Source organism: Excalfactoria chinensis, chromosome 6, assembly GCF_039878825.1.
Source record: "Excalfactoria chinensis isolate bCotChi1 chromosome 6, bCotChi1.hap2, whole genome shotgun sequence".
Lineage (NCBI taxonomy): Eukaryota > Metazoa > Chordata > Aves > Galliformes > Phasianidae > Excalfactoria > Excalfactoria chinensis.
This window is the reverse complement of record NC_092830.1, coordinates 7,422,304-7,446,638: the sequence shown is the minus strand read 5'-3', so window position 1 is coordinate 7,446,638 and position 24,335 is coordinate 7,422,304. Positions and strand designations below refer to the sequence as shown.

Below are 24,335 nucleotides of genomic sequence, written 5' to 3'. Positions count from 1 at the left end.
ACCCAACCCTACTTTTCAGAGCTGCTGCTGCTTTAGCATAGTGGCAGTTGCTTGTTAGCTATTATTCCTACTTGAGCTACTCTATACGCTTTTTCAATCTTGTTTAATAGTTACAAATCACGAAGGTCACTGGAAGGAATGGTGTGACAATAACTTGGTTAGGGTTTATAACACAACATTCAGAAGGTCTGGCCTAGTACATTTTTGATCAAAGACTGCTGTTGGATAGTCACAGGTATCCTAGCTTCATATTGACCTAGCAGAAGTCAGCCTCTCATCTCTAACTCACTAATAGGAGGAGAACAAATTTTGTCTTTCCTTATATTAAACTAGCAATTTTCAAAGCCCTATGAACACAAAAAGGATGTGATACACAGAAGCACTATGATACACAGCTGGAAGTAAAATTGTATGAGAATCAAAAACAGTACAGGACTCTTCTCTTCTGTGGTATCTAGTTCAGTATGTCACCAGAGATAGAGTAGATCCTCAAAGACCTGAAAATAATTCACTATCTCCACAGCGTTAGCAGCTCTCTCACTACATGCAACAAAATAATTCCTAGGAGCAAGCTTTATGCTCTTCAATATACCAGACAATCCTGGCGTCCCCTTCATACTCATGACTACAAATCTGAAACATTTTCAAGAGTGGTGTAGTCTGCTCTTTCAAGGTGGACATACTGGGTATTTTAGTTCTGTACAGTACCACACACACACACACATACAGCTGGAATTATGTGGCACAAAAGCAGTCCCAGGCCACTTAATAGACATCAAAGAATCATCATCAGTACTGAAACAGAGGTTGTCATGTTGCTTACCTCTAATCCACATTCTTCTAACAGCAAATTACTGCTGCATGGTGGCTGTTCCTGCTCAGCCAGTACACAAGCTTTGACTCCTTCCATTGAAAAGTATTTTTTACTGTAATGATGTTTCTGCTTGTGTGTGTAAAATCACACTGTCTCCATGCAGGAATAAGGAACCTATCTCCAGCTATCCCCTTTCTTCATTCCAACTGAAGAACAGTCTTTTCAATTTGTCTAAACATTCCTCCTCCCCAAGAAACCATGATCTGTAAATTACGGCTGGGATTTCAGAGCCCCATTTACTGCATCTGGGCATAAAAATGTATTCAGAGAGCAAATATGTGAGATAGGTGTTTGTCTACATATAGGAGTTCATATCTAACTATACATACAATTCCTACTATTACACAGCTCTCCCTGAATTTCTTAATACAAGAGCAGAACTTGGTTTTTAAAACACTTTGCTATGAAAACACAGGGACCACAGAAGGGTGGAGATCCTGTGAATACTCAAGTTTCTGCTCTAAACCACAAAACTTTTATTCCCTATTTTAAGTGCTGAGCCAGGCAGAGTGGAAGAAATGAGTTACCTTTTGTTTTTTTCCCTTCTGAAGAGGCAATGTAGTGCACAGACATTCTGATCCAGCTTTAGCACAGCTGCTTCCATTTACAAATTTTCATTACTACTTTAATTTGCCAAACAATTTTGCATATGTTTACATTCTTACCTGATATAATCGAAGTATTCTTTGTGCTGATTCCGATAAAATACAGACAGTTTAAGCATACGGCCTGCAATCACTTCAGCTTTCTCCAAAAGCTGTGTTAAGTGAACTTTTGAATAATCTAAGAAGAAAAGACAATCTGCTAGTATGAGAGAGGAAAAAAAAAAGCACCACGATGCTCTCCAAAACTACAGGCATAACTGGGAATTGAGCATTAGCAACATACATCGTGTAGCAGCTATAGATAACTATCAAGTCCAGCACCATTTTCCAGCAGCAGCAAGAGGCAAATGGCAGGAGCATGCATGCTTGATCCTCCCTATGAATACCCTACAAGCCTTTAGTCACTTTCATCTGGGGATTATCTGTGTTAGAGGGAATATATAGCTGGGAAATGCAGAGGAGCTGAGCACTGCCTTGCTTTCAGACAGAATTGTTTGATTGATTGCTTCCAGCAGTGTACACGGTTGCAAACAAATTAGTAGTCATTTAACTAAAAACAGATTGCTTAGGACCCAGCCTCAACTGCATCTCAACCAACAGACTTCACAGAGAGCGTGTGTCAGCTCCCAGATTTCATGCAGGCAGACATGTTTTTACTGGGTGACCATCATCCAACACAGTGCACATGTAAATTAATGACAGGCTAACAGTATGTCCACTGGTCCTTAAGACAGGTTGGTGGCGGTGCTCAAGCTCCAGAGCATGCAGAGAAATGGGAGCAGAAGAATGTCTTGAACAATCTGCCACTCTCTTATCTCCAAAACGGCTTGTAGCCAGAGAGAGGCACACAAACGGCCCTTTGGTTCACCAGTCTCCTTGCCTAGTTTGGGAGAAGCAATGTTACAAGGTACAGCACTTCAAGGAATCTAAGCTATTGTAGAACAAAGGGAGACTACAGCTTCCTCCTTTCTCTCATTAATACACCAAACCGGAGTGCACACAGAGCCTAAAGCAAGCAATCCAGTTTCCGAGTGTAAATATTATAAGCCCACCAGGCTACATCGTACTGGTAGATGACCAATCCATTCATGCAGCAAAGCTGGCCTTAATTGCATATGTCCTATGGCGTATGTTTTCTCAGAAACATTACCTGCTGTGCAAAACTCAATGATTTCACTCCACTCTGAAACAACATAATCGCCATCAACTTGCTTCGACGCAGTCTGCACTGCTACTGTGTATTCTGTTCTTGGGCTCAAGAACCAGTGCCCACGGACTGTCATAGGCAAAGGAACAGCTTTGGCCACCAATTTAGTGGGTACATCCTAATGGGAACAAGAAAACAAAACAACACAAAAAAGTCAGCACAGCAACTAAGCCAACACACCATGACTTTGACACCTTCCTAATATAATCCCCAGCTCTCCTTGGGCTCTTCCGTGTAAATACTAGCTACATCTTACAGTCCATTAGTGCTGCAAAGTTAACAGGATGATCTAGGGCAATGGTCTAAGGTCTGCTTAAGTGTGCAAGCAGAGCATAAAGGCATCTTAACCTAAAGAGCTTCTTGTGCTCTCATTGCCAAGCTTTTCTTTCAGTCAGTGTAACCAAAGAGAATTCCTTTTTTCATCATGTCCACATACATTGCTGCTGTTGGTATCTTCCAAAATCAACAGAGAAAAATCAAACACATTGCAGTATAGTTTCACGAATTCCACATATTTCAAATTAACCTTACATACAGAAAATGGCAGAAACAAGCCAAACATACAGCTGGATGTTCTGTGTTCACCATTGCACCTCTTGCTCCTTCATGCATTTCAGATTTCTCTTTTGTTCTGTCAGTGCAGGACATGATAGAGCAACACAGAAGTACAGTTGCTTGTTGTTGAAACAGTTTCTGTAGCTCAGACCACCAAGGAGAAGAACAAATGATGCCTATTGACTATTTGTCAGCCAGCACAGAACAGGAAGATGGCTGGCTGCCGTGTGACAAGTAAACATTTTAGATAACATATATTAATTGTCCACCTACAAATACTAGTATAGTAGATCTTTAAGGAAAAAAAGGAATAGAAAGAGACTGTTTGTGATCTGTAAAACAAAATCCAAAATAATTATTTTTGCTTGTTTTCTAGTACAGGAAAAATACCTTTCTTTTATAATGTTTCCTTCAGTTTCTGTAGTAAGAAACTGTAAAGCCAGCGGCTTATGATACTATGAGAACTGAAACATGATTTGAGAAGTGTCAGATTATGTTATTTTGATTTCTTACTGTGCTAATTCTCATAATAACATATATCTTGGAGGAAACTGTCTCTGTAAGGAACTTAGATCCGTAAACTGAAATAAATGTTAAAAAAAAAAAAAATACAGGGAAAAAGAAATAAAAATCTCCGAGTGATATTTTAAGTTACCACCCTCAAACTATATTGTAAAAGCATCCCACAGGACTGAATCTACCCATGCTAATACAGTCAGCAGATGCTACAGTTAACAATCGTTATTCTTCTTGTTGCCTTTTCTTTGGCTGCCATAAAAACCGCCTCCACCTGAAGTCTAGTGTCTGTGCCTGTAACACAGTCCTGGTTTAGTTTTGTCAGTGTTCAAACAACATTAAAGCCTTACTACTGCCTTGCCTCAAAGCTCTACCTCCCAGCTGCGCATCAAAAGCTCTTCCAACTGCACCAGAAGAAGCCGGAGCCACAAAACTACTCAGAGAGGTTACTTTCTTGTGTGGCTGGGTGGTGAGAATAGGATGGGATACAGGGAGAGCACAGGGGGAAAGGGGGAATTTGCTTTTCCCAACGTTGATATTCCTCTTTTTAATTAGCTATTCATTTCATAAGCAATACTTAGAAAGTTCTCTGGATAGTCTCAATTTTCATCTCTTCTGTTTGTAGAATCATAGAGTATCCTTTATTAGAAGGAGCCCACAAGGACCACTGAATGCAACTCCTGGTTCCACAGAGGGCCACCCAAAATTCAAACCCTATGTCTGAGAGTCCTAATGCTCCCTGAACTTGGGCTGCATGGTGCTGAGACCACTATCCTGTGGATCCCGTTCCATAGATCCCATTCCACAGGGCTGCTCTCCAGTTCCTTCAGTAAGACCTCTCTACCCTTGAGAGAGTCAACAGTTCCTCCCAACTTAGTGTCATCTGCAACCTTACTTAGCATAGCTTCAATTCCTGCATCCAGGTGACTGATGAAAACTTTAAAGAAAACTGGCACTAAAATGGAACACTGCAAAACACCATCAGTGACTGGACACCAGCATGATGTAACCTCATTTGCTATAACCCTTTGAGCCTGACCCACCAGCCAATTGCTCAGTCACCGCACTATGTATTTGTCTAGCTGTACACTGGACATTTTTTCTAGAATTCTGTATGGAAAATCTGCTGAAATCCAGAATAGTTACATCAGCTCACTTCTCTGGAAAAACTACATGGGTAATCTTGTCATAAGAAGAGATTCAATTTGTTAAAGAGGTCTTTCACCTTGTGTGCTTGTGTTGGCTGTGATCACTGATAGCACTGTTTTTCAGGTGTTATTCAGTGGCTTCTAAAGAAAAAAATAATAATATTTTCCATAATTTTACCAGGTATAGGAATAACAGGCCTGTAAATACCAGGTCTTCTTTCTTGCTCTTCTTGAGAACTGGGACAATGTTTGTCAGCTTCCAGCTACTGAGAACTCTCCAGATTACTGAGTATAATAACTGAAAGAGGTCTTGCAATGACATCAGCCAGCTCTTTGGACAACCTGTGGTAAATCTCATTGTGCCCCACAGACATAGGCATATCCAGCTGGAGCAGCAAATCTTGCACAAGTTTGCAGTTGGCTGGGAGTTTATCATTAGTGCAGTCACAGCCCTCCAACTCGGGAATCCGAGAATCCCAAGGTCCATCACTGATGTAGAAGACAGAGGCAAAGAATGCATTGAGCATCTGTTTTGTCTGCATGCCTATTTGCGAGGTGTGCGACCTCTACTCCTGGCTGAGGCCCCAAAGAAGAGCAAAGGAAGTTACAAGCCAGCTCAAAGACAGTCAGGAACCTGGAGTTGCAGACAACTGCTCAACCACAGCTTCTAAATACACAACAGTAAAGGTACCTAGGCTACAATAAGAACAACCTGCCAGCTCTGAATGACTAAGCAGCAAGGTAAACCACTCACACTACCTCACTCCTTTTTGGGAACGGAATCCTGTTCTGCTGTTCCTTTTCCATGCCAAAGAAGCAGATTTCAATTTTCAGTCTTCTCCCATTTCATCTTATCCCTCCCTTTGCCAAGTCCGCTCATATGACACAATGCAGGAATTCAACACTCCATTCTTGTCTAGTTTTGCTGTATGTCTGAGCCTCATTCCTCTGCTTTTCACATGGAAACAATCATACTTCAATATTTAAAAAAAAATTGGAAACACGTAGAAATTGCATCGAGAAAAGGATACAGTCTTAATAGAATTCTAGCATTCACACACTACTACAAATCTCCTCCTTCCCAAACATGATGTCAGCTGTCACAAATAATAAAACAATATGCACCCTAAACAAGCTGAATATGTATTCAGCAAAAGATAAAGCACTGAAAGGATAACATATTTGTGTAAATCTCCCAGGTACAAATGGTTTGCCCAGGTTGTCTGTGCCTAAGCAAACCTTATCTTCTAGAGATCTTGCTAAGACTTAAGTATTTTTTATTTGCAGATGGTTGAGGCATTTAATTTCCTCTTCCATCCCATTCCATATTTCTGTAAAACATCACAGTATTTGATCTATTTTGAGATTGAAGCAAATTTTTCTGGACTTGATAACAACAGACTCAGCAATATATTCAATATATCTCTGCATTAGTGGTTTGACGAAAGAGACCAGATGAATATGTGGGTCACAGCACTGAACACTACAAACTGAGATTGCTGGAAGCCTTCCTAGAAGTGCATTAGAATTTTTGACTCTTCTGTTAAAACGACATGTGTTGCTCTCATCAGTCTGTCACTGATTATGGACAAGCACAGAATACATAAATTGTTTAAATAATGACTAAGAACTAGTCAGGAATAAAAATTCCTGCCTTAAAGTAAATTGCATGGATTCAAAAACCTGCTTAAGTTCCAAATGAGACAGAAGAGGTAATATTCAGTTCCCCATGAAACAAATGTATTTGCATGTACATGCACATACAGTAGATGCATAGGTGTTCTGAGTAAAAAAACAGTATCAGTCAGATAAACTTAAACCCACCTTGGCCAGATGTCCATTACCTGCTTTTGAAAGGCTAACTGATACACCAAGATTCATCTATGTAAAGCCACATATGTCCACGCTGACTTTTAAATTACCTTGTGTTTGAATTTATTGGAATTCTTGTTCTCTTTCTTGTTGAGATCAATGAAGTAATGAGTGATGCGGTCCTTGGATTTAGAATCCATGTCCCAGGATATCTTGAAGGAATCGCACGTGATGTTACTTATTTTGATGTTGTGTGGGACTGGAAGTTCTTCCATCTCTGCAATCCCACTGTCTTGTGATTTATTTCCTGCATAAAAAAATAAGCATGATCTAAGTTACATGAGTTAGTTAACTTAAAGGCCTACTGAATAGTGGTTTTCTGTGGTCCAATATGATGACAACTCTGAACAGTCTTTCGCAAAACCTCACAGGCGGTACTCAGAAGTAACAGTAAGGCACAGTTATGGAAACCTCAATTCCAATGATTACAAATATTGAATAAGTACTAATAACACAAAGTGGGCTTCACAGATTGGTCAGTACCGTAACTACTGAGTTTGTAGTTACACTTTGAGAATGAGAAATAACTGAAGACTTCTAGTTCTTCAATAGTTAAGACACCAGTGTAGTCTACAGTTCATGTAATGGTCCTATCCATACTTGACAGAGAAACAAGGACAAACAGAAATCACATTCATCCTGAAAGTATTTTTCAGGTACAAAGTAAAACCAGCCTCTTCAAGGTTTACAGATGGTATGTGCATATACACACCTATACAATACTTCCCTTCACAATTAAGCAATCAACACAATGGTCCTTTTAGTGAGCCATAGTAAAAAGGATGTATACACTGGTGTCACATTCTTGTCTGTTTTCTCTCTGTTTTATTTGCCTACATGATACACATGGCAGTTTGTGTGGGCTTTATAGATTCCAAAATGAGGTCTCCCTTTAGTTCCAGGGCAACCTTGTTGCAGGGCATACAGTGATCACTAAAACTCAGACACACTAGGGGGTTTTGCACTGCATCAGGCTCGAGTCAAAAGTGAATAAATAAAAAAGAGAAGATAACAAAGAAATAAGCAGGTAAAAAAGTTAAAGCAAAAGATGGTGGTGATGGTGCTGAAGTTCTCAAATCTCCTGGTGAACTGGTTGAACTCAAGGCTCCAGCACAACAAATAACAAAATAAGGATGTGAGCACATATACAGCCATATATATCCATGATATGTTAACGTGTAACTTCTCTGCTTCAAAGGGAGCTTCTATATTTTATATTGATTGGCTCCAGCCATGTCATAAATAGTCAAGATAGTTTAAACTTCAGGAGGTAAGCAAAGCATCACAGATTGCAAACATAAAGTAACAGATGAGAAAGGACTACAGAGCATACAAATGATTGTCAAAGAGCAAAAGAACACCTATAAGTGGAAGCATCTTATACACAAGTTTAGATATTTGTGCTCCTGATCCTTTTACCTCCCCCCTTACTTAAGAAATGAACAGTTTGAGTACATTTACTGAAAAAACAATCTCCAAATATTTTTAATACATCTGAGAAAATAAAAGCACTTGCATTACTAAGTGACAAGCAATCATCTTAAAGATTTTGAAATACAAAGATATGTAATAAACACAAAGAATATGAAATAAATAAAATATCTCTGAATCATCAGCAAGCAAAATTCCAGTTTCCATTTTACTTAGATTATGTAGGATCTGTGAAATTTGAAATGCATGAATATATTTGGATACCTGTTTGTGTAGTTCTGAATGTCAAAATGCATAACTGAAAGACAGTACAGGAAACTGCTAATGTCCATGCGTGCAGGTATTGGATCACCTTTCCTCACACACAGATGTAACTGACTAACAACACATTCGTTGCTCTCCTTTTTCTCTCTTGTGCTTTGAACTGGTTTTCATACTGGAAAGCATGTCTACATTTCTTCTTCATATTGGGCTCAAGTAAATAACTAAACACTGGGAAACAAGAAAACTACCAAGATGACAAACAGCAGCTGAACTTCCTCAAAAAATCAGAGCTCGCTCCAAAAGGAATGCCTCCTATTTTACTTCTATGAAAGCTACAACAAATACAAAGAGCACAGTGACTGTATGTGATGGAGCAATTCTCAGCTACAAAGCACTATTTTTCCATACAGACACCACCATTAGCTGATTTGCCCAGATGAGCTAACCAAGACACACTTTCATTTTTTAGTGGTGTGACAGCTGTGCATGGCCATCCAGAATATGGTTTGCCTTTCACGTTGGTCAGCACAGATGAAATGCACCAGCCACAGCCTCACCATACTCACATCCACTGTTTCATCTCCAAAAACACCCTGCAAGCGTGAATGAATGCCAGTGGGTGGCGATTTTCAGCATGGAGGAATTCAGTGTGGCACCTTTTCTTCATACACGCTTCCATGTCAGACACCATTTGTCAGATTGCCCCTCTGCTGCCATCTGTTACACAGCAACAAAAAGTAATGGCATACTCGTCGTAAGGTTCAACCCCTACTGCCATACAGCCAAATAAAACAGAAGGCATAACTTTTGGAGCAGCCCTTGTAGCATACATTTGCCCTAAAGCATTCAAAATTCCAGTTGAAAGGAAGTTAGTACGGTTAGGATGCCAAATAGATGGAAAATGACTTAGAACAATCTGCTTTCATGTTATTTGTCTTCCCACTTCACTGAGGGTAAATTGATCTTCCTTTGTCAGAACATCACAACACACAAAAAACTGAAAATAGAAGTGGCATAGAAAATGTTGTTCTGAATAGCTTCATATCAAATTAAAACACATCAGCTTCCAATTAAAATGGCTGCTTTGTTTTGCACGTTCATGTTGCTTAAACAGTGGATGCCACTGCAGGTCTTGATAGAAACACTGCTTTCTGGTTTCTTTCAGGCAGAAAATTATACAGGAGCTAGAAGCCAAACAAACCTGCTCTTCACTGCCAAAAAAACCTAGGCGTATAATCTCTGTGTGCTGCAGAAACACCTCAGTTTAGACAAACAAACAAAGCTTATTTTTATAATGAGCAATGAGCTAAAGGGCTCGTTGATTCTTGACCCTTATAAAAAAAGTCAAAGACCACTCAAGTGTACATAGGTTACACTGGAAGCATAAGATATTCAATTTCTTCAAAGCCAGATAAACACAAAACTCCAGCTTTACTGAGATCAGCTGGAGAACTGCGAGATTCATGTTTTACGGTCCTATTCACAGGCTTATCTCTCTCTACCATATCCAGAGTTAAATTACAAGTTAAATTGTCTCATCAATTTTGAAGCAGTCATGATAGTCACTGCTGCAGCTGAGCCAAAATGCTGGCAAATGGATAACAAACCGATTTTATTTATAAACACACAGACACACTTAATTTAGTATCCTCATTATATCTTCTACTTACATAAATTATTTCTGAATGGGGGGAAAAAAGGCAAAAAAAATCCCATTGTACATTCACGGCTTTCATCTGTCCTTACTGGAGACAAATGATAAGACTTGGAAATTGCTAAGTTCATGCTAAAAAGATATATATTAATTGTTGTTAAATTTTGTTTGCCTCATCACTCAAAACAAGCTGCTGAACCATGACATCTGCAGCAGTGGCAAGACAGTAAAGAAAAATGGGGACACAGACACCAAGGGGTAGGTACTGAGCACTCCTGATAGTCCTTTTGCTTAGCTCTAAAAATGCAGAACTTTCCAGCAGGACAAGAGAATACTTGCCTGCTCATTCTTCATTTCACAATCTAATTGTTTGTTATCCACAAAAGAAATCCTGACAGGACAGAAAACAGAATGTGCAAGTGACTGATAATGACATAATAGACACCCATCAAGAGGAAAATAAAACTACTAATATTGCAGTCGGAGTGAGGGGAATTACACGTACTCAAGTGTGAAGTAAACTCGTGAAATATTCATTCAGCTGCAACAATGCTCATTAAGTTCAGAAAGATTAAAAGAAGGAAAGGTCGGCTGAACTCATTTTCTCTTCAGTAATTGATTAATTAACGTTTATAAATACCTAAAGGGAGGTGGGAGGCAAATGGATGAGGCCAGGCTCTTCTCAGTGGTGTGCAGCAATAGGACAAGGAGTAATGGCCTAAAAATTGAACATAAGAAGTTCCATAATAACAAGTGGAAGAATGTGGAAAAAGTGAGGGAGCACTGGAGCAGGCTGCCCACAGGGGTGGTGGAGTCTTCTTCTACAGAGATATTCAAGATACACCTGGTCACCTGCCTACCTGTATGACCTGTAAGATATCTGCTTTAGTGGGGGATTGGATTCGATGATCTCTTGATCCCCTTTCAACCCCTACAAATCTGATGACAAAATATAGTTGTAAACATCACTATCTACCTGCAGCTCAAATTTAGACACTGGGGGAAGTGTCCAACAAAACAAAACAAGAAGGATTTTCACATTGCTCCTTCTTCAAGGTACTGAGATTCAGCCATACCAGACACTTACCCAATATCTGGACAAAAACTATTTTTGCATTTATACAACAACAACAAAACAAACAAACCACCAAAACAAGCAAACTGAGAAACTGGGAATGCCAAAAGCACAGCAAAGTCACTCATATTCCACAAGCAGCAATGGGAAGAAAGCCAGTGAAACAGATGTCATGCCACATCACCACAACGTTGGTCCACACTAATCTAAGTTCTCTAGGCTGGTTCAGATAGTTTGGGGGTTATCTGTGCTGCTGTCACACAAAAGACACTGCAGGAAGGGCTGCACTGCACTGTCTTTAAAAAGAAACAAGCAATAGCAGCAGATTTTTCTGTGAGGTGTCAGCTTCACATAGGCTGACAGTTCTTAGGCCATGTAAGTGATACTCTCCAGCAGGGCTATCCTATTTCAGAGTTCAACTTCCTACTGATAGCCACATAAGTAGTATTTGTGCATCACTCAGTTGTGCACCTTTTCATGTTAAAAAATGAGCAAATTGTTTCGGGCTATTCAATGTCTCTCTCTCACAGAGTTCTGGTAGACTAACTCCTAATACAGTTTTTTGTATTTATCTAAACATATTTAAGAATATTTTCTAAGTAAGCATCCTTATTAAACTAATCCTTGACTCTACAAATCCTGCTATAAACATCTCTGACTGTTCTCCTCATTTCCTCCCCATGTCTGATATACTACTGCTGTGCATTTTCTATTAATATGACATGCACTAATCTATCCAAAATTTAAAAAACAGTTTTGAAAATCAAGCATTACTAGTTTAGAACTGTAATGTATATATTTACAGAGTGGTTTCAAAATGTTCATGTACATTTAGATTCTCATTACTTGGTTTAACTCAAGGCATAATTTAGCTCTTTCCTCTTAATCTACACCACTGAGTTCAGCAGAAATACTGCTGCATACATTGCAAAATGAAAAGAACAAACATAGACACTGTGAACACAAATGAGTCCTCAGTACAGTTGACTGCAGTCCACTTGATGCCATAGAAGAACGGTGACAATGTAAAGTTCACTGAGCTATTTCTTGAAGTGTTACTTAGCCACTGGCAGAAACTGAAGGCTGAATGAACTTGTGAATGCAATACACATTTTCTTGTTTCTGTATTGGGGAAAGGAAAGGAAAAGGAAATGCTTAGAAAGGGCTCAACTCTTCCTCCTATGGAGAACAAATGTGCTCTACAAGTGGTCCCATGAGACAAATCAGGAGCAGACCAATATCTCAATCCTGCAACTGACAGCAACAAATGTGTAGTTCTTAGCTCCTACTGAGCAGTGCTCCAACCTCTCCCCAACCTCGTTTCTCACTGCCTGCTGTCAGCTAGCAGACTAAAACACTATTTTCAAGCAGCCTCGCTTTGCATGAAGAAGGCTCGTAGATCCATCTGCCTGAATACTAATTCAAATCAAATCCTCATTTGCCCATGGTGAAATCACTTGAATATCACATAGTTGAGATCTTGTGCTGATGGGTCTTCAGGAGCTTACTCTCCTCAAATGTGTAAGTTTTCCACTCGCACCAATGGGAATAAGTGATGCAAGCATGCAAAATGGACAGCCAGCAGCACTACAGGACTGGTTTAATAACACCAGCATTTTCTCAGCAAACGCTGGATGCAGCAACAAGTTAAACAGGAAATTAAGTACAACTGTAAGAAAAAGTTACTGTAATTAGTAGCAGAAAAAAATATGCGGAATAGATATATAAATTTTGGCATAGATTCAAAATACTCACAAAGTGGGTTTGTTGGGCTACATATACTTCTTTGAGTTTAAAAATTACAAAACCCAATCATTTATCTAACACTTAAAGACAACAACAGACGCAGCACTGAAGAAAAAGCAAGAACATTCACTCCTGCCATAATAGCATAGATTACACCTTAAATAAATGCTATGCAAAAGATGGTCCTCTAATTTAAAAATCAAGGACTGATGTGTAGAAGATGTGATACAAATTTTTTGCAATGATGTTCATGGGCGTTACTGATATGATGTGCCAGCGTGGAAACCACTCATTTTTACTATGCTTAGAAAGAAACTATCAACAAAGGCCTTGGGACACCACTCTCCTCAGGCTCACTTTCTGTTCAGTCAAGAGAGCTTTCTAAATTGGACAGTCTGAGTACCTACAGTTAGCTCGCTCATTTAACTTTGCCCCAAGGAACCTAGTTCTTTTCTCTGAGAGAGGGGGTATCACAGAAGTTAAGAGCTAGCTGAAGTTACCTTTTGTGATTATTTACTACATTACACTCATCCATTCTAAAGCTTCTCATAATGTAACAGAATCCTCTGATATGGGTGGATTTTGGAGCAGGAAGGGATCTGGAGCTTCTTAGAATATGAGGTTTTTCTCTTCTGATGAATAAACAAGAACAGTTCTCTCTGAGGCTGTGGAACAGCCTATGCCTCCAAGACTCACAATGAAAGAAAACAGATCTAATAGGTGAAGGCACTGACTGTATGACCCTGGAAAAATTGCTTGGGGACAGATTCTTATCCAAGTTACACTGCTCTAGGTCACTGGTTTAATTGCTCCAATGCTCTTCGCCTAACAGTGTAACCAAGGGCAAAGCACTGCCCTTAATCTTCTACTGCTGTTAATATTAATTGTGTATTAGAGAAACAAGTGGCCTTTTGGACATGATTTCTACTTTCACATTTCACTGAGCAAAACAGATAGGCAAACAAACACCAATTAGCTGATTTTAGCTGATTATTAAGAACCTCACACTTATACATATTTTACCTTGTTCTTATTTGACTGGCAACAACTTGTGCCATTTACTGCAGCTGCATCTTAATCAAAAACTAAAGATGTGTTACTTATCTCAAGTTAGGTCGTGTGAGTTCAAGTCTAGCAAGGCGAAGCAGCCTCATATTCACATGAGCTTTCTTTGACCTGCCAGCTTGTCTGAAAACTACAGCTGACTTGACTGTACAAGAATTTTCATTTAAAACCCACATTCCTTTCAAGCAAAGCAAAGCCTGCAGAGAAAGGCAAAACTCACTGCTTGAAGGGCAGCAGGAAGAAGTCATGGCTGGAGAACACAATTTTACAAATTATTTTTCTTCAGAAAGCAGGGTGCTCAATGGGAGTGGGCTTTTGTGACTCACTGGATACGCTGGCAACCTGCAGCATGAATGAGCATTTCCTTACTTCAAAGCATTAGTAATTGCTGTCTGCCTTTCACACAGATAAATCATTTGTAAGGAATAGAATTCAACTTTGTTTTACACCAGTTTTTGTGTTTTAACTGTGATTTGAATTGTTACGTAATCCCAGCAGTTGAGGAAACTTGACTCTAGCTCATCATTTTCCCTCCCTGATGGCATCTGTAACAGACATCTCATGCAGGTTCCTTGATGCCCAAATAAACAGAAGAAAACTCAAGCTCAAATTTTGACATAATTGAGTTAAAAGAAATGTACAACAACTCTGAACAACCAGATTCAAATCCACTGGGAATCTGCAGACCTCAATAGCACCCAAATTATTATTAAACACATATAACGTATGAGCTGGACACATTAAATAGTTTCTCTTACAAAGTCTTCTGTAGTCTTATCACCCAGCTATCATATAATTGTCGGATCATAACAAGGAATCAATTGTGACTGAGCTAAGATAAAATGAGATTACTTCCCGTAGAGGAATAGCTGCACAACCTAATACAAATCCACTAAGTCAACAAAGTCTCCTTGGATCTGTTACTTAAAAATGATTCATAGTCAGATTTATTTTTCGTTTTGGATTTAGAACGTATACAAGCACTGTAAGTAATGTTTCCCAATTCACACTCCTTACCACGTGAGCTAAATATAAGAAGTGTTCTAAGATGCACTGAAGGATTCACTGTATGGTCTTTCTGCTTTCATCTCAAGCACTGCACACTTGAATTAGCACTGACAGCCTCACCAGACAGCCTAGGTAGTTTGCTGATGGTTTGCTCAAGGAACCAACCCAGAAAGCAGCTGAGCATTACAGAATATACAAAAATAGAAGGAAGAGAATCAGTATTTCATTTTTCACATGTAGGACCTAATTCTGTCTTTCCTGCACTCAAGGAGCAGCTGAGGTCACTTAGTTTGTTCAGCACAGAGGAGACTGAGGGGAGGCCTCACTTCAGCCTACAGCTCTCTCACGCAGGGATGGGAGGGGAAGGCTCTCATCTCTTCGGTGACAGCAACAGGACCAGAGAGAATGGCATGAAGCTGCATCAAGGGAGCATCAGGTGGGTAGTAGGAAAAGGTTCTTCCCCAGAAGTTGGTCAGCCCTGAAACAAGCTCCCCAGGGTAATGGTCAGAGCACCAAGCTGCTGGAGTTCAAGGAGCATTTGGACAGCACTCTCAGACACAGGATTTTAGTTTAGGTGGTCCTGTGTAGAAGAGCTGGATGTTATGGTCCATGCGGGTCCCTTCCAGTGTAATGTGTGATATTCTAAGATTCTGTAATTCTATTAACTTATTCAATTGGTTGAGGTTCCAAAGCATGGCACAAAGCACTTCACAGACAGAGAAGAAAGACCTGTAGTTTCAGGTGCCTCCAGCCAGGAGAGAACAGAAAACAAAGCCTACTTAAGGGCAGAGTTTAAAGAATCCCAACAAACCGTATGTATGAAGTCCTAGTGCTCAAATTTGTCCTTTAGGGAAGGGTAAGGTGGCACTTGTGTCACCAGAGAACATGTGACACCGGCTAAAATTTCACTATGTCCCACAAGCAAATGACAAAATCTTGATGTAATGCAATCCCTGAGAAGATAGGGGTTTTCAACTCCTGTGAATAGAGATGTACCTTCTAACTACACTGAAAGCTTAGAGGTTAGCAATTTAATCAGAAGCACTGCCATTCTGAAATCCATGTTTACTACTATCTAGAATTACCAGCATAACTTCCATCATAAAAGTACACAATTTTTATGTTACCAGATATACCTTAAAAATAGCATGGAAATACAATCTGCTACATACTCTATTCTTAATTTTACTCCTTAGTTTACATAAACTGATGTATAAGTCTCGTAAGGTCTTGATGGCGCTGAATTATGAATCCAAATTTACTTCTACGCAGAGTTTTCTCAAACATAACAGAACAGCTCAGGGAATAAATGTATAAACATACGGAATACCTCTGGCAAACAATTCTTCCAACTAGAGTATATTCACAGACAAAGTGTAACACAGGAATTCCTCAGACCACGTTTCTCTCCTAATGTTGCCAGCTGCATCTGGCTTATTGAAGAGATAATCTCCAGATACCACTCTGTACTTGGGACTGAGAGGGCAACTCTGATAACTGTTACTACCACTTACTCTGTAGGAATAGAAAAGTAACAGCGAACTAGTTTTAAGGTTTCCCCTTTTTGACAGCAGCAAGAACTGCCAAGGCTCAAAGAAATTGTTGTTAGGTTAGAAAAACAGTATAGCTAATCATTGTTTTTGAAAACATCCACACAAAACAGCTTACTCATTCAAGCATACATAAAACAAGAACATTCTGTGAAAACAATAAAATAAAATGGATTAATGATTCAACTACAAACACCACTGCGAAAATTGATCAGCTACAAACACTACAATGAATTCTAAACAAACCTTCTGTGCTGAAGGAAACATTGTCAAGGTCAAATAAAAGATTCTTCACTGTATAATGAAATACAGTGTGGAAATCACAGGAACTGAGGCTGGAGCCAAGCTTTCTTCTGTTCCAATATCGTAAGTATTTCATTTGTGGTACTTTACTGTGACAGTGGCATATTTCTATAAACGTATCATGGATTGACAATGTAAATAGTGTTTCTAAATAACACTTCAGACTTCCATCGAGACATAAGAAAAGAGCAGATAATTCTGTGCTGTGTTCATCTAAAATTAAAAACAGCATTCCAAAGTCACATAAAACACACAAGACCATGCATGCTGGAGCATGTCAGACATACCTACAATACAAAACAGACTAAGAAAAGCAAGCCCAAACTGTACAGACTTTTAAAGATTATCTCCTCAACTTTGGTTAAAGACACTGATGCTACTTCAGCAACACAAAGGAAAGTGAAATCTACCTTATGGGTAGATATAGTTGGGGATGTCAACCCTGCTATATATGACCTATGAATAGCAAGAGATGGAGAAATTTACAAGGGACCTATAAAAGAGGAGATCTTTGAGGGAGAAAATGGGAAAATTAACATGGCAAATGATACCAAGGTCAGGAAGGTAAGTTTCAGCAAGCCTTTGGAGATAATTTAAAACAGTGATGTCTGTCAAAGCAATTCAAAAATAAAAGAAGAAATTCTAGACATCTCTACATAAGGACATGATAGTCCCTCTTTTCCCTTCCTTATGTGAGAAAACAATCTTCTTGTTCAAGAACCTATGGCTCTGAAACCAGAAAGCTTACTGGAAATATCCTGTAAAAGCTGAAGCAGCACATAGCACACACTGATCTAGTTATACAGGCATGACTGCAGTGTAACTGAAAATTCAGAGAAGTGAGCCCAGAACACAGTTTATGAGATGTAGCAGAACCATCAGATTAATTAGCAGGCTGAGAAGAAAACTGCTACGTATAATTTAAGATAGAAGCTGAAACAGACAACGAAGTTACTAACAGCTTAATGTTTACTCAAGAAAAACACAGCTTTTGTGTTTGAGATTGTCCAACTTCATAAATGCTGGAGGCAGCAAAAGTTTTCTTCCTTAAATGATTCCTCTTGCCATTGCATTTACTAAGAACTTCCAATCTGGAGGGCTGAACAATTGCAGAGCATGCAAGGAGTTAAGGAGTCTAATGGGCTATGCCATGGAACCCATGGCTTCTTCCTAAATAAGCTCTTTTATGAATGCTTGGAAAAAAGAGATTACCCTTCTCTATAGCAGATGACATTAAAATTGAAGGACCTGCAAACACAAAACTTGGAATACAGAAAGTAATAAATGGATTCAGAATAAATAAAATTGCACTTGGAAATTATAATTGGAAAGAAAACACACACACACTGACACAAAGAAAAGGACATTTGTGAAACAGTAACAGCTAAAATGCACTAGTTATAACAATGGGTGAAAATTAACTACAAAAAATATATCTTTGAGTCGCAACCTAGTAGTATCAGCTCATAGTACTGGGAAAGTACTTCTGCACGTGGATCCTAAGAATTTCTAAGTATCACAAAGAATTTCAGTTGACTTACAGAGGGTCTGTAAGAGTTTCAGTGAACAATAATTGGATCAACTAGGGGCACAGATAAAAGAGCAGACAAGATTTAGACAGCTAGTCACACACAGTCCGGTCTTTAACAGATAAAAGAGTTATTGATGAATCACAGATTTTTTGTTAGTGCTTTTTTGCAAAAAGCACTAAAAGGTGATGAGGAAGGAGGAACAAGGAAGTAAAATGACTTTAAAAATTAAGGAACAATAAGGAAGAATGGGAATAACTGTATTTCTTGACACAGGAACATTGAATAGTCAGTTTCCAGCAAAGTCCAGCTAATTAGTGGCATCGTTGGTTATGACAATATTCTTACAATAGTGAGTTGAAGTGAAAGATAAAGCAAATCACTGGTTTCCTTCTCTTACATAATTCTCCAAACTGTAACCTGGGAGAGGAACAATAGTGACAGTAATTACAAACAACAGTAACTTCTGAATTTTGTGTCATCTCTGGGTGTCATGGTTTTGTAATGTTGCTGTCAATATTCCACATCATTCCACTGGGTGTCACAGGTACAGGCGCCTCTCTATTATTATCACTTGACATGAAAACGGGTTGTTTATTTCTATGCTCAGAACTCTCAGAGTTAAAAATAAAACAAAACTCAACAACAACCTATGCAAGTCGCACCATTCGGGACACTAACAATTAATGTCAGCTTGGACCTCTCAGCTGTCCTTCATGTGAGAGTCCACCTAGAAATTCAACTGTTTCCTGTCTTCGAGACTTACAGGATAACATTTCCGAAACAGCAATGATGCTGCTCCATAAAGCTCAGAGAGGGATTTGAAGAATGGTTTCAGGGGCTGGATGATGCCACTATATCCCTTCTGTTCAAAAGAAAAACGTGTACATGACCTGGCCAAGAACATCTCTCCCACCTACAAGCCATAAAAGTATGTTGCTGAATTACCAGAGCATTCTGCATAACCATAAACTTCTGAAATAAATAAGAAAACAAGATAGATACTCAAATAACAGGGAAATTCAGGGATGCAAATAGTTTGCCTAAGACAGAAATGATATTTATCTCATAAAACATTTATGTAAGATTTTTAAACTAAACAGTTTTGATGGTCTCAAATGTATGGATGGGAATGAAACTGATTTATGCAACTGAGACTGGCCAAGACACCAATTCCAATTGTGATCCTGATAGTTGTATATTATCTTCATATATTGGAAACACTGAAATAACAACTTTAGAAGGACATTAGTAAGACTCTATAGTTTAAGCCATCAAGAGGGAGAAATATCGGAATGAAACATACTTGAATAACCTTAAATCGGCACCTTTGTACGTTCAGATTATGACATAGTCTTCAATTGTATGATTACATACTATTTTTCCACACAAATTCTGACTCATCCAGCATAATGAATAGTGTGTACTTAATGAACTATTTTTCTTTTATCAGCTACTCACCATTGTTCAGTAGTTCCAGGACTTATTTGCTACACATTATTCAGAGTCTGCTCTGAAGACAAATTAATGAATTTCATCATGGGCTTTTCCAAGCACCTCAAGGGTTTTTCAGACTACTATGGTGCCTGGATACTTAATAAATATTCATTAGTTTATTTTAAAAACATCTCTTGGAGGGGAGGCAATCGTATGGTTTCCATTTTACACAGAGAAAACTGAGGCATAAAAAAGTTAAGATAAACAAATAGTGACTTTCAGTACCTATTTAAGATGGATAACCTTTCTTCAAAGCATTTAGCACTGTGTTTTACACGTTCAAATTCTCACTCGCTCAATGAAATTAGCTGCCACTGTTGACTCTCAGTATTCCTGAAAGCCTCATTCCACGTTACTAGAATCAAGCAAGCAGAAAAGGAGGAACACAACAAGTAACAACCCACTTTGAAAATTAGGTAGCTCTTGCTCAGGTTCATGCAGAAAGTCTGAAATAGCCTTCAGGTCAGAACCAAAATTTCTTTCTCCATTATTTCTTCCCCTACCTCCCAACACGCCACTCAACACATCCAGTATTCACTGTACAACATGAAGTATCCTATCACCATGCCAGTTCTGTCTGCAAAGAGGATGACCAAACTTTCACCATTTCCTAGTTCTGAGTGCACACCCTGGTAACCCACTATGTCTGCAATTTCTTAGGTTTTACAGGACATCAGAAAAAAAAAAAGGAAAAAAAAAAGGAAAGAAAAAACAAGTAGAATCCTACCCATAGCTTCACCTCAGTTCTCATGTGTGTAACATACTGAAACACCCAGTTGGACAATAGCCATCTCCCCATATAGCTACCATCTCAGCTGAAGGACCGACCACCAGCCATACCAGACTGCCATCCTTCAAATGAACAAATACAGAAAAGGAGTGTCATGCTTTGCCAGTAGATTTCAGATATCTTTGCTGGCAAATAAACAAGAACTACAAGGTATCCTGGGATGATGTCTGGCTTTTGAAGACTGCACACACTCATACATATTGACCTTTGTTTATCACACCAAAAGACAGATACTTCTGTACTGTCTCTTAGTTCATCTGCATTCTGCCCCTCCTACTCCCCAGTCACAATTCAGGAGTCCTGTTCTTCATTCCTAAGGCTGCCATTTCAGTCCTGGCCTCTTCACTGAGCAAGACCCAGTTACATTTATTTACTCCTAAACTCTGCTGTCTGTACTTCCCCTTTCCACATTCTCATACCTTGTTCCTTCTTTGCAGATAGGTCTCCAGGTTTACTTTTCACAGGCTCCCATTTTTAATTCCACTCACCTTTATCAAACCCATCTAAACTAGATGAACATAACCTCATATTTTTCCCCAACTTTATTTCTCCATGCATCCCATCTTGATTCAGATTGCCTCCCTTGCTCCTACATTTTTTCCCCCATTTTTCATTCAAAGTCATTATTCCCACCTCTGTTTTCACATTCAATCTAATCCTCACAAACATCTCCACCTCTTAAGTTTTTCTTGTTCTTCCACCCTTGACCAGCCTCAACCTGCCTCTACTAGCTCCAAAGCTATGTACCTTCTGGGCCAGTTCTCTGACTCTTCTCCCCAGTCCAAGTCACCTAAGTTCCAACACACTTGTTGAAGATTTGTTACTCTGTCCTTCTTTCTACACGTAAGTTCATTACTCTGTTCTTTTTCTACACATAAGTTGTCTTTCTCTTTCCAGCCACCTCTGCCAACTGTAAGAGCAGACGACAGAGCCGCTGCTCTCACTCAGGCAGGATGCCAGCAGCTGAAGAGCAGTATCTGTAGGGGGAGCCCTGCACAATAATAACGTGAAGCTTCATGAAATTCAGATGTTATAACCTAAGACTGCTCTACCAAGTATCTGAAAAGGGCTGTTTTTTAAAAGGTTTATAATTTTATATTACTATATATATTTCCATAGAACTGGCCTGTTCATGACACAAAAGTCACGTATCTACTGAAGGTTTAATGTCCAGGTAGGGGTAAGACAAAATATATGAAATGGTCACTAGAATTTCTAATACAACTCAAACATTCTTTCTTGGCCAAAGTCCACAGAAACATGTCTGCAACATCTACTTATGGCAAAGGGAAACAACACTCAAGGTGAACCCATCAGAGTTGCAAGGAACTAAACGTTAGACTGTGCAACAGACATACACAAAGCTATACCTGTAGACTCACTGAAAATAAGAAATGCTATTTACAGCTCACAAAGCATGCTGAAAGTAAGAGCTGATAACTGGCTCTGTAATGCCACCTTCACTTTAAGCCAAACATTACCAGATATTTTTATTCAAAGATTTCCAAAAGGCATATGTTTATTTTGTTTGAAATTGTTAAGTTTTCTAAATGGTCTGATTCATTATGCGAGGTGGTGATGCTTGTAAGAACACTGAAACAAACAGAAAAAAAAAAAGACAGTAAAAATATGAATCATAATATCATAAATTGCTTGTTCCAATTCCTGGATTTCTGGCTCCTGCATTTTCCACTACAGGATGCATAATCCCATTTTCCAAGCACAAAAAATTTTCAATATCAATTTCCTCATCTTAAAAAATATGAGACAAAATATTTTGGTCTCCGAGTAAATACTCCATTATTGCTTATGTTTGTTGAAACAGTGCCTGTAATTTGAAATTAAATGTGCTGTAGAATTCATCATGGTTGAATTTGTAAGGATATCATTTTGCTCAGTGCCTTCACAGTTACTGCTGGGGGACAGCGGGCATTTTCCAAAGGTTAAAATCTAGCTTATTTTTAATTCACTACAGGTAATACATTAATGTTAATTGCAAAACTTTGACTGACCTTGGTGATACCAACACGCTACCTTGAGAGCTAACTCTTTCACAATTAGGATATCTTAAAATAAATTATGATATAAATGCACTAACAAAACCCATGTGCACAATTAGGGATCTAAATGGGTTGCATATGCATTTCCACGCTTATCTAGAAAGATTAATGGCCAAATCTTTGCTTGCTTATTTTTATGATCCCATTTAAACAATCTTTTTGATACATAAGTGCCACCTGTAGGAAGTATTGAAATATGTTCAGATACAACCCTGTGCCAAGTAAGGCACTGAGCTGCATATTTTATATGTCCAAAACAGGTTTCTCTTTCAGAAATTCAACCCTGTCCTGTAGGTAGCAATGACCCTGTATGAGAGTGGCTTACTTGATGAAGATCATTGTCTAAAATCAGAGCTACAGGAACAATGTTGCTTTGTAGCACAGTCTGTTCAAATGAGAATTAAAATTATAAATGAAAAACACTGCATTGTTTCCATTTGCTGGTCTATGTAAGGTTATTTCATAGAAATCAAGCAATGCTTTACCATGCTATGTCAAATTAAATGTTGCCTGCAATGGCTAAAATGGAGGGCTTCACCACAGACAAATATTAAGGAGTGCATAGCTTATATCTTTCCATTTCTTTCCAGGATCAATAAAAAGAAGCTAACTTGAAAAAGTGTTTCAGCAAAACAACAGAGCCTGGCCTCAGTCACACTATATATGCCAATCAGTTTCTCTGTGTAGTGTGCTAGGCATGAATGGATGGAAGTGAGTAACGCTACCTTAGATCAAACGCTGAGAGAATCCAGTAATTTCCAAAGCTACCATAAAAATGATGATGAAAAAGAGTTTCCAATTCCACAGCAATTTCTTTGATATTTCAAGAGAAATGGTGAGCTTGAGATTTGTTGTAACTATTACGTGCACTTTCATCAAAGTGAAGAATTTCAACACAAATAATTGGTAAAAAAAGCAGTAATTGAGGAAGCTGGACTGTTGCCATAAATATTACCTACAACAGCTATGTTCCAAAAATGTATCACAACAAGGAAGTAGTTTCCTCAATTATCTCACTCACTGATGTGGTATTTCCATCCCCTGGGATATTTAGCAGGTAACACGATCGAAACAGATCACGTTAAGAAACGGGAAGTTATTTTTGATCGCTACGTACACAAATGAGGAGAACAGCCCGGTACACCGACAGAAACGATACTCCGCCCTCCTATGGAATAATTTTTCATTGTTCTGCACATCAGTGCCTCTAGCTTAGTCTGGTAGGTCGCTCCTACTTGTGCACGAACGACGCGCGTTCACCGTTGCCGCTGCGATCGCCCTTCGCCGCCGCCGTGGACGCGGGCAGCCGGCTCGGCCCCGCACACAGCGGCCCGCTCCGTGCCCGCCCCCAACGGCGTCCGCCGCCGCGGTGCTGTCCGCGGTGCTGAACCAGCCGCGGCCCCTCTCCGCACCGAGCAGTGCCGGCATCGGCAACAAGTTTCGCCCTCGGGGGACGCGCCCGGAGGTGCCGGACTCGGGCGCTGCCCTGCGACACCAACCAGCTCGGGGCTCGCGGTCGACAGAACCGCGACGCGGCCGCCGGTCCGTCTCCGGGTGCAGGCTGAGCGCTCCAGCCCCGCGCCCAG

General features: G+C 39.4%; 1 protein-coding gene across 3 annotated transcripts in view; it reads right to left on the bottom strand.

Annotated features, from left to right (window-relative positions):
• PHYHIPL (phytanoyl-CoA 2-hydroxylase interacting protein like) overlaps nucleotides 1-24,335 on the bottom strand; it is a 47,173-nt gene that overhangs the window by 2,068 nt on the left and 20,770 nt on the right. For 2 of the 3 annotated variants that reach the window (XM_072339744.1, XM_072339743.1), the window contains exons 2-4: nucleotides 6,828-7,024; nucleotides 2,630-2,804; nucleotides 1,540-1,657 (exon numbers count right to left, since the gene is read on the bottom strand). In XM_072339744.1, the coding sequence (XP_072195845.1) occupies nucleotides 1,540-1,657; nucleotides 2,630-2,804; nucleotides 6,828-6,992 (458 nt within the window). In that variant the 5' untranslated portion in view covers nucleotides 6,993-7,024. Of the gene's footprint in view, nucleotides 1-1,539; nucleotides 1,658-2,629; nucleotides 2,805-6,827; nucleotides 7,025-23,866; nucleotides 24,049-24,335 lie in introns of those variants that run through there. The other variant, XM_072339745.1, reaches the window with a different exon arrangement.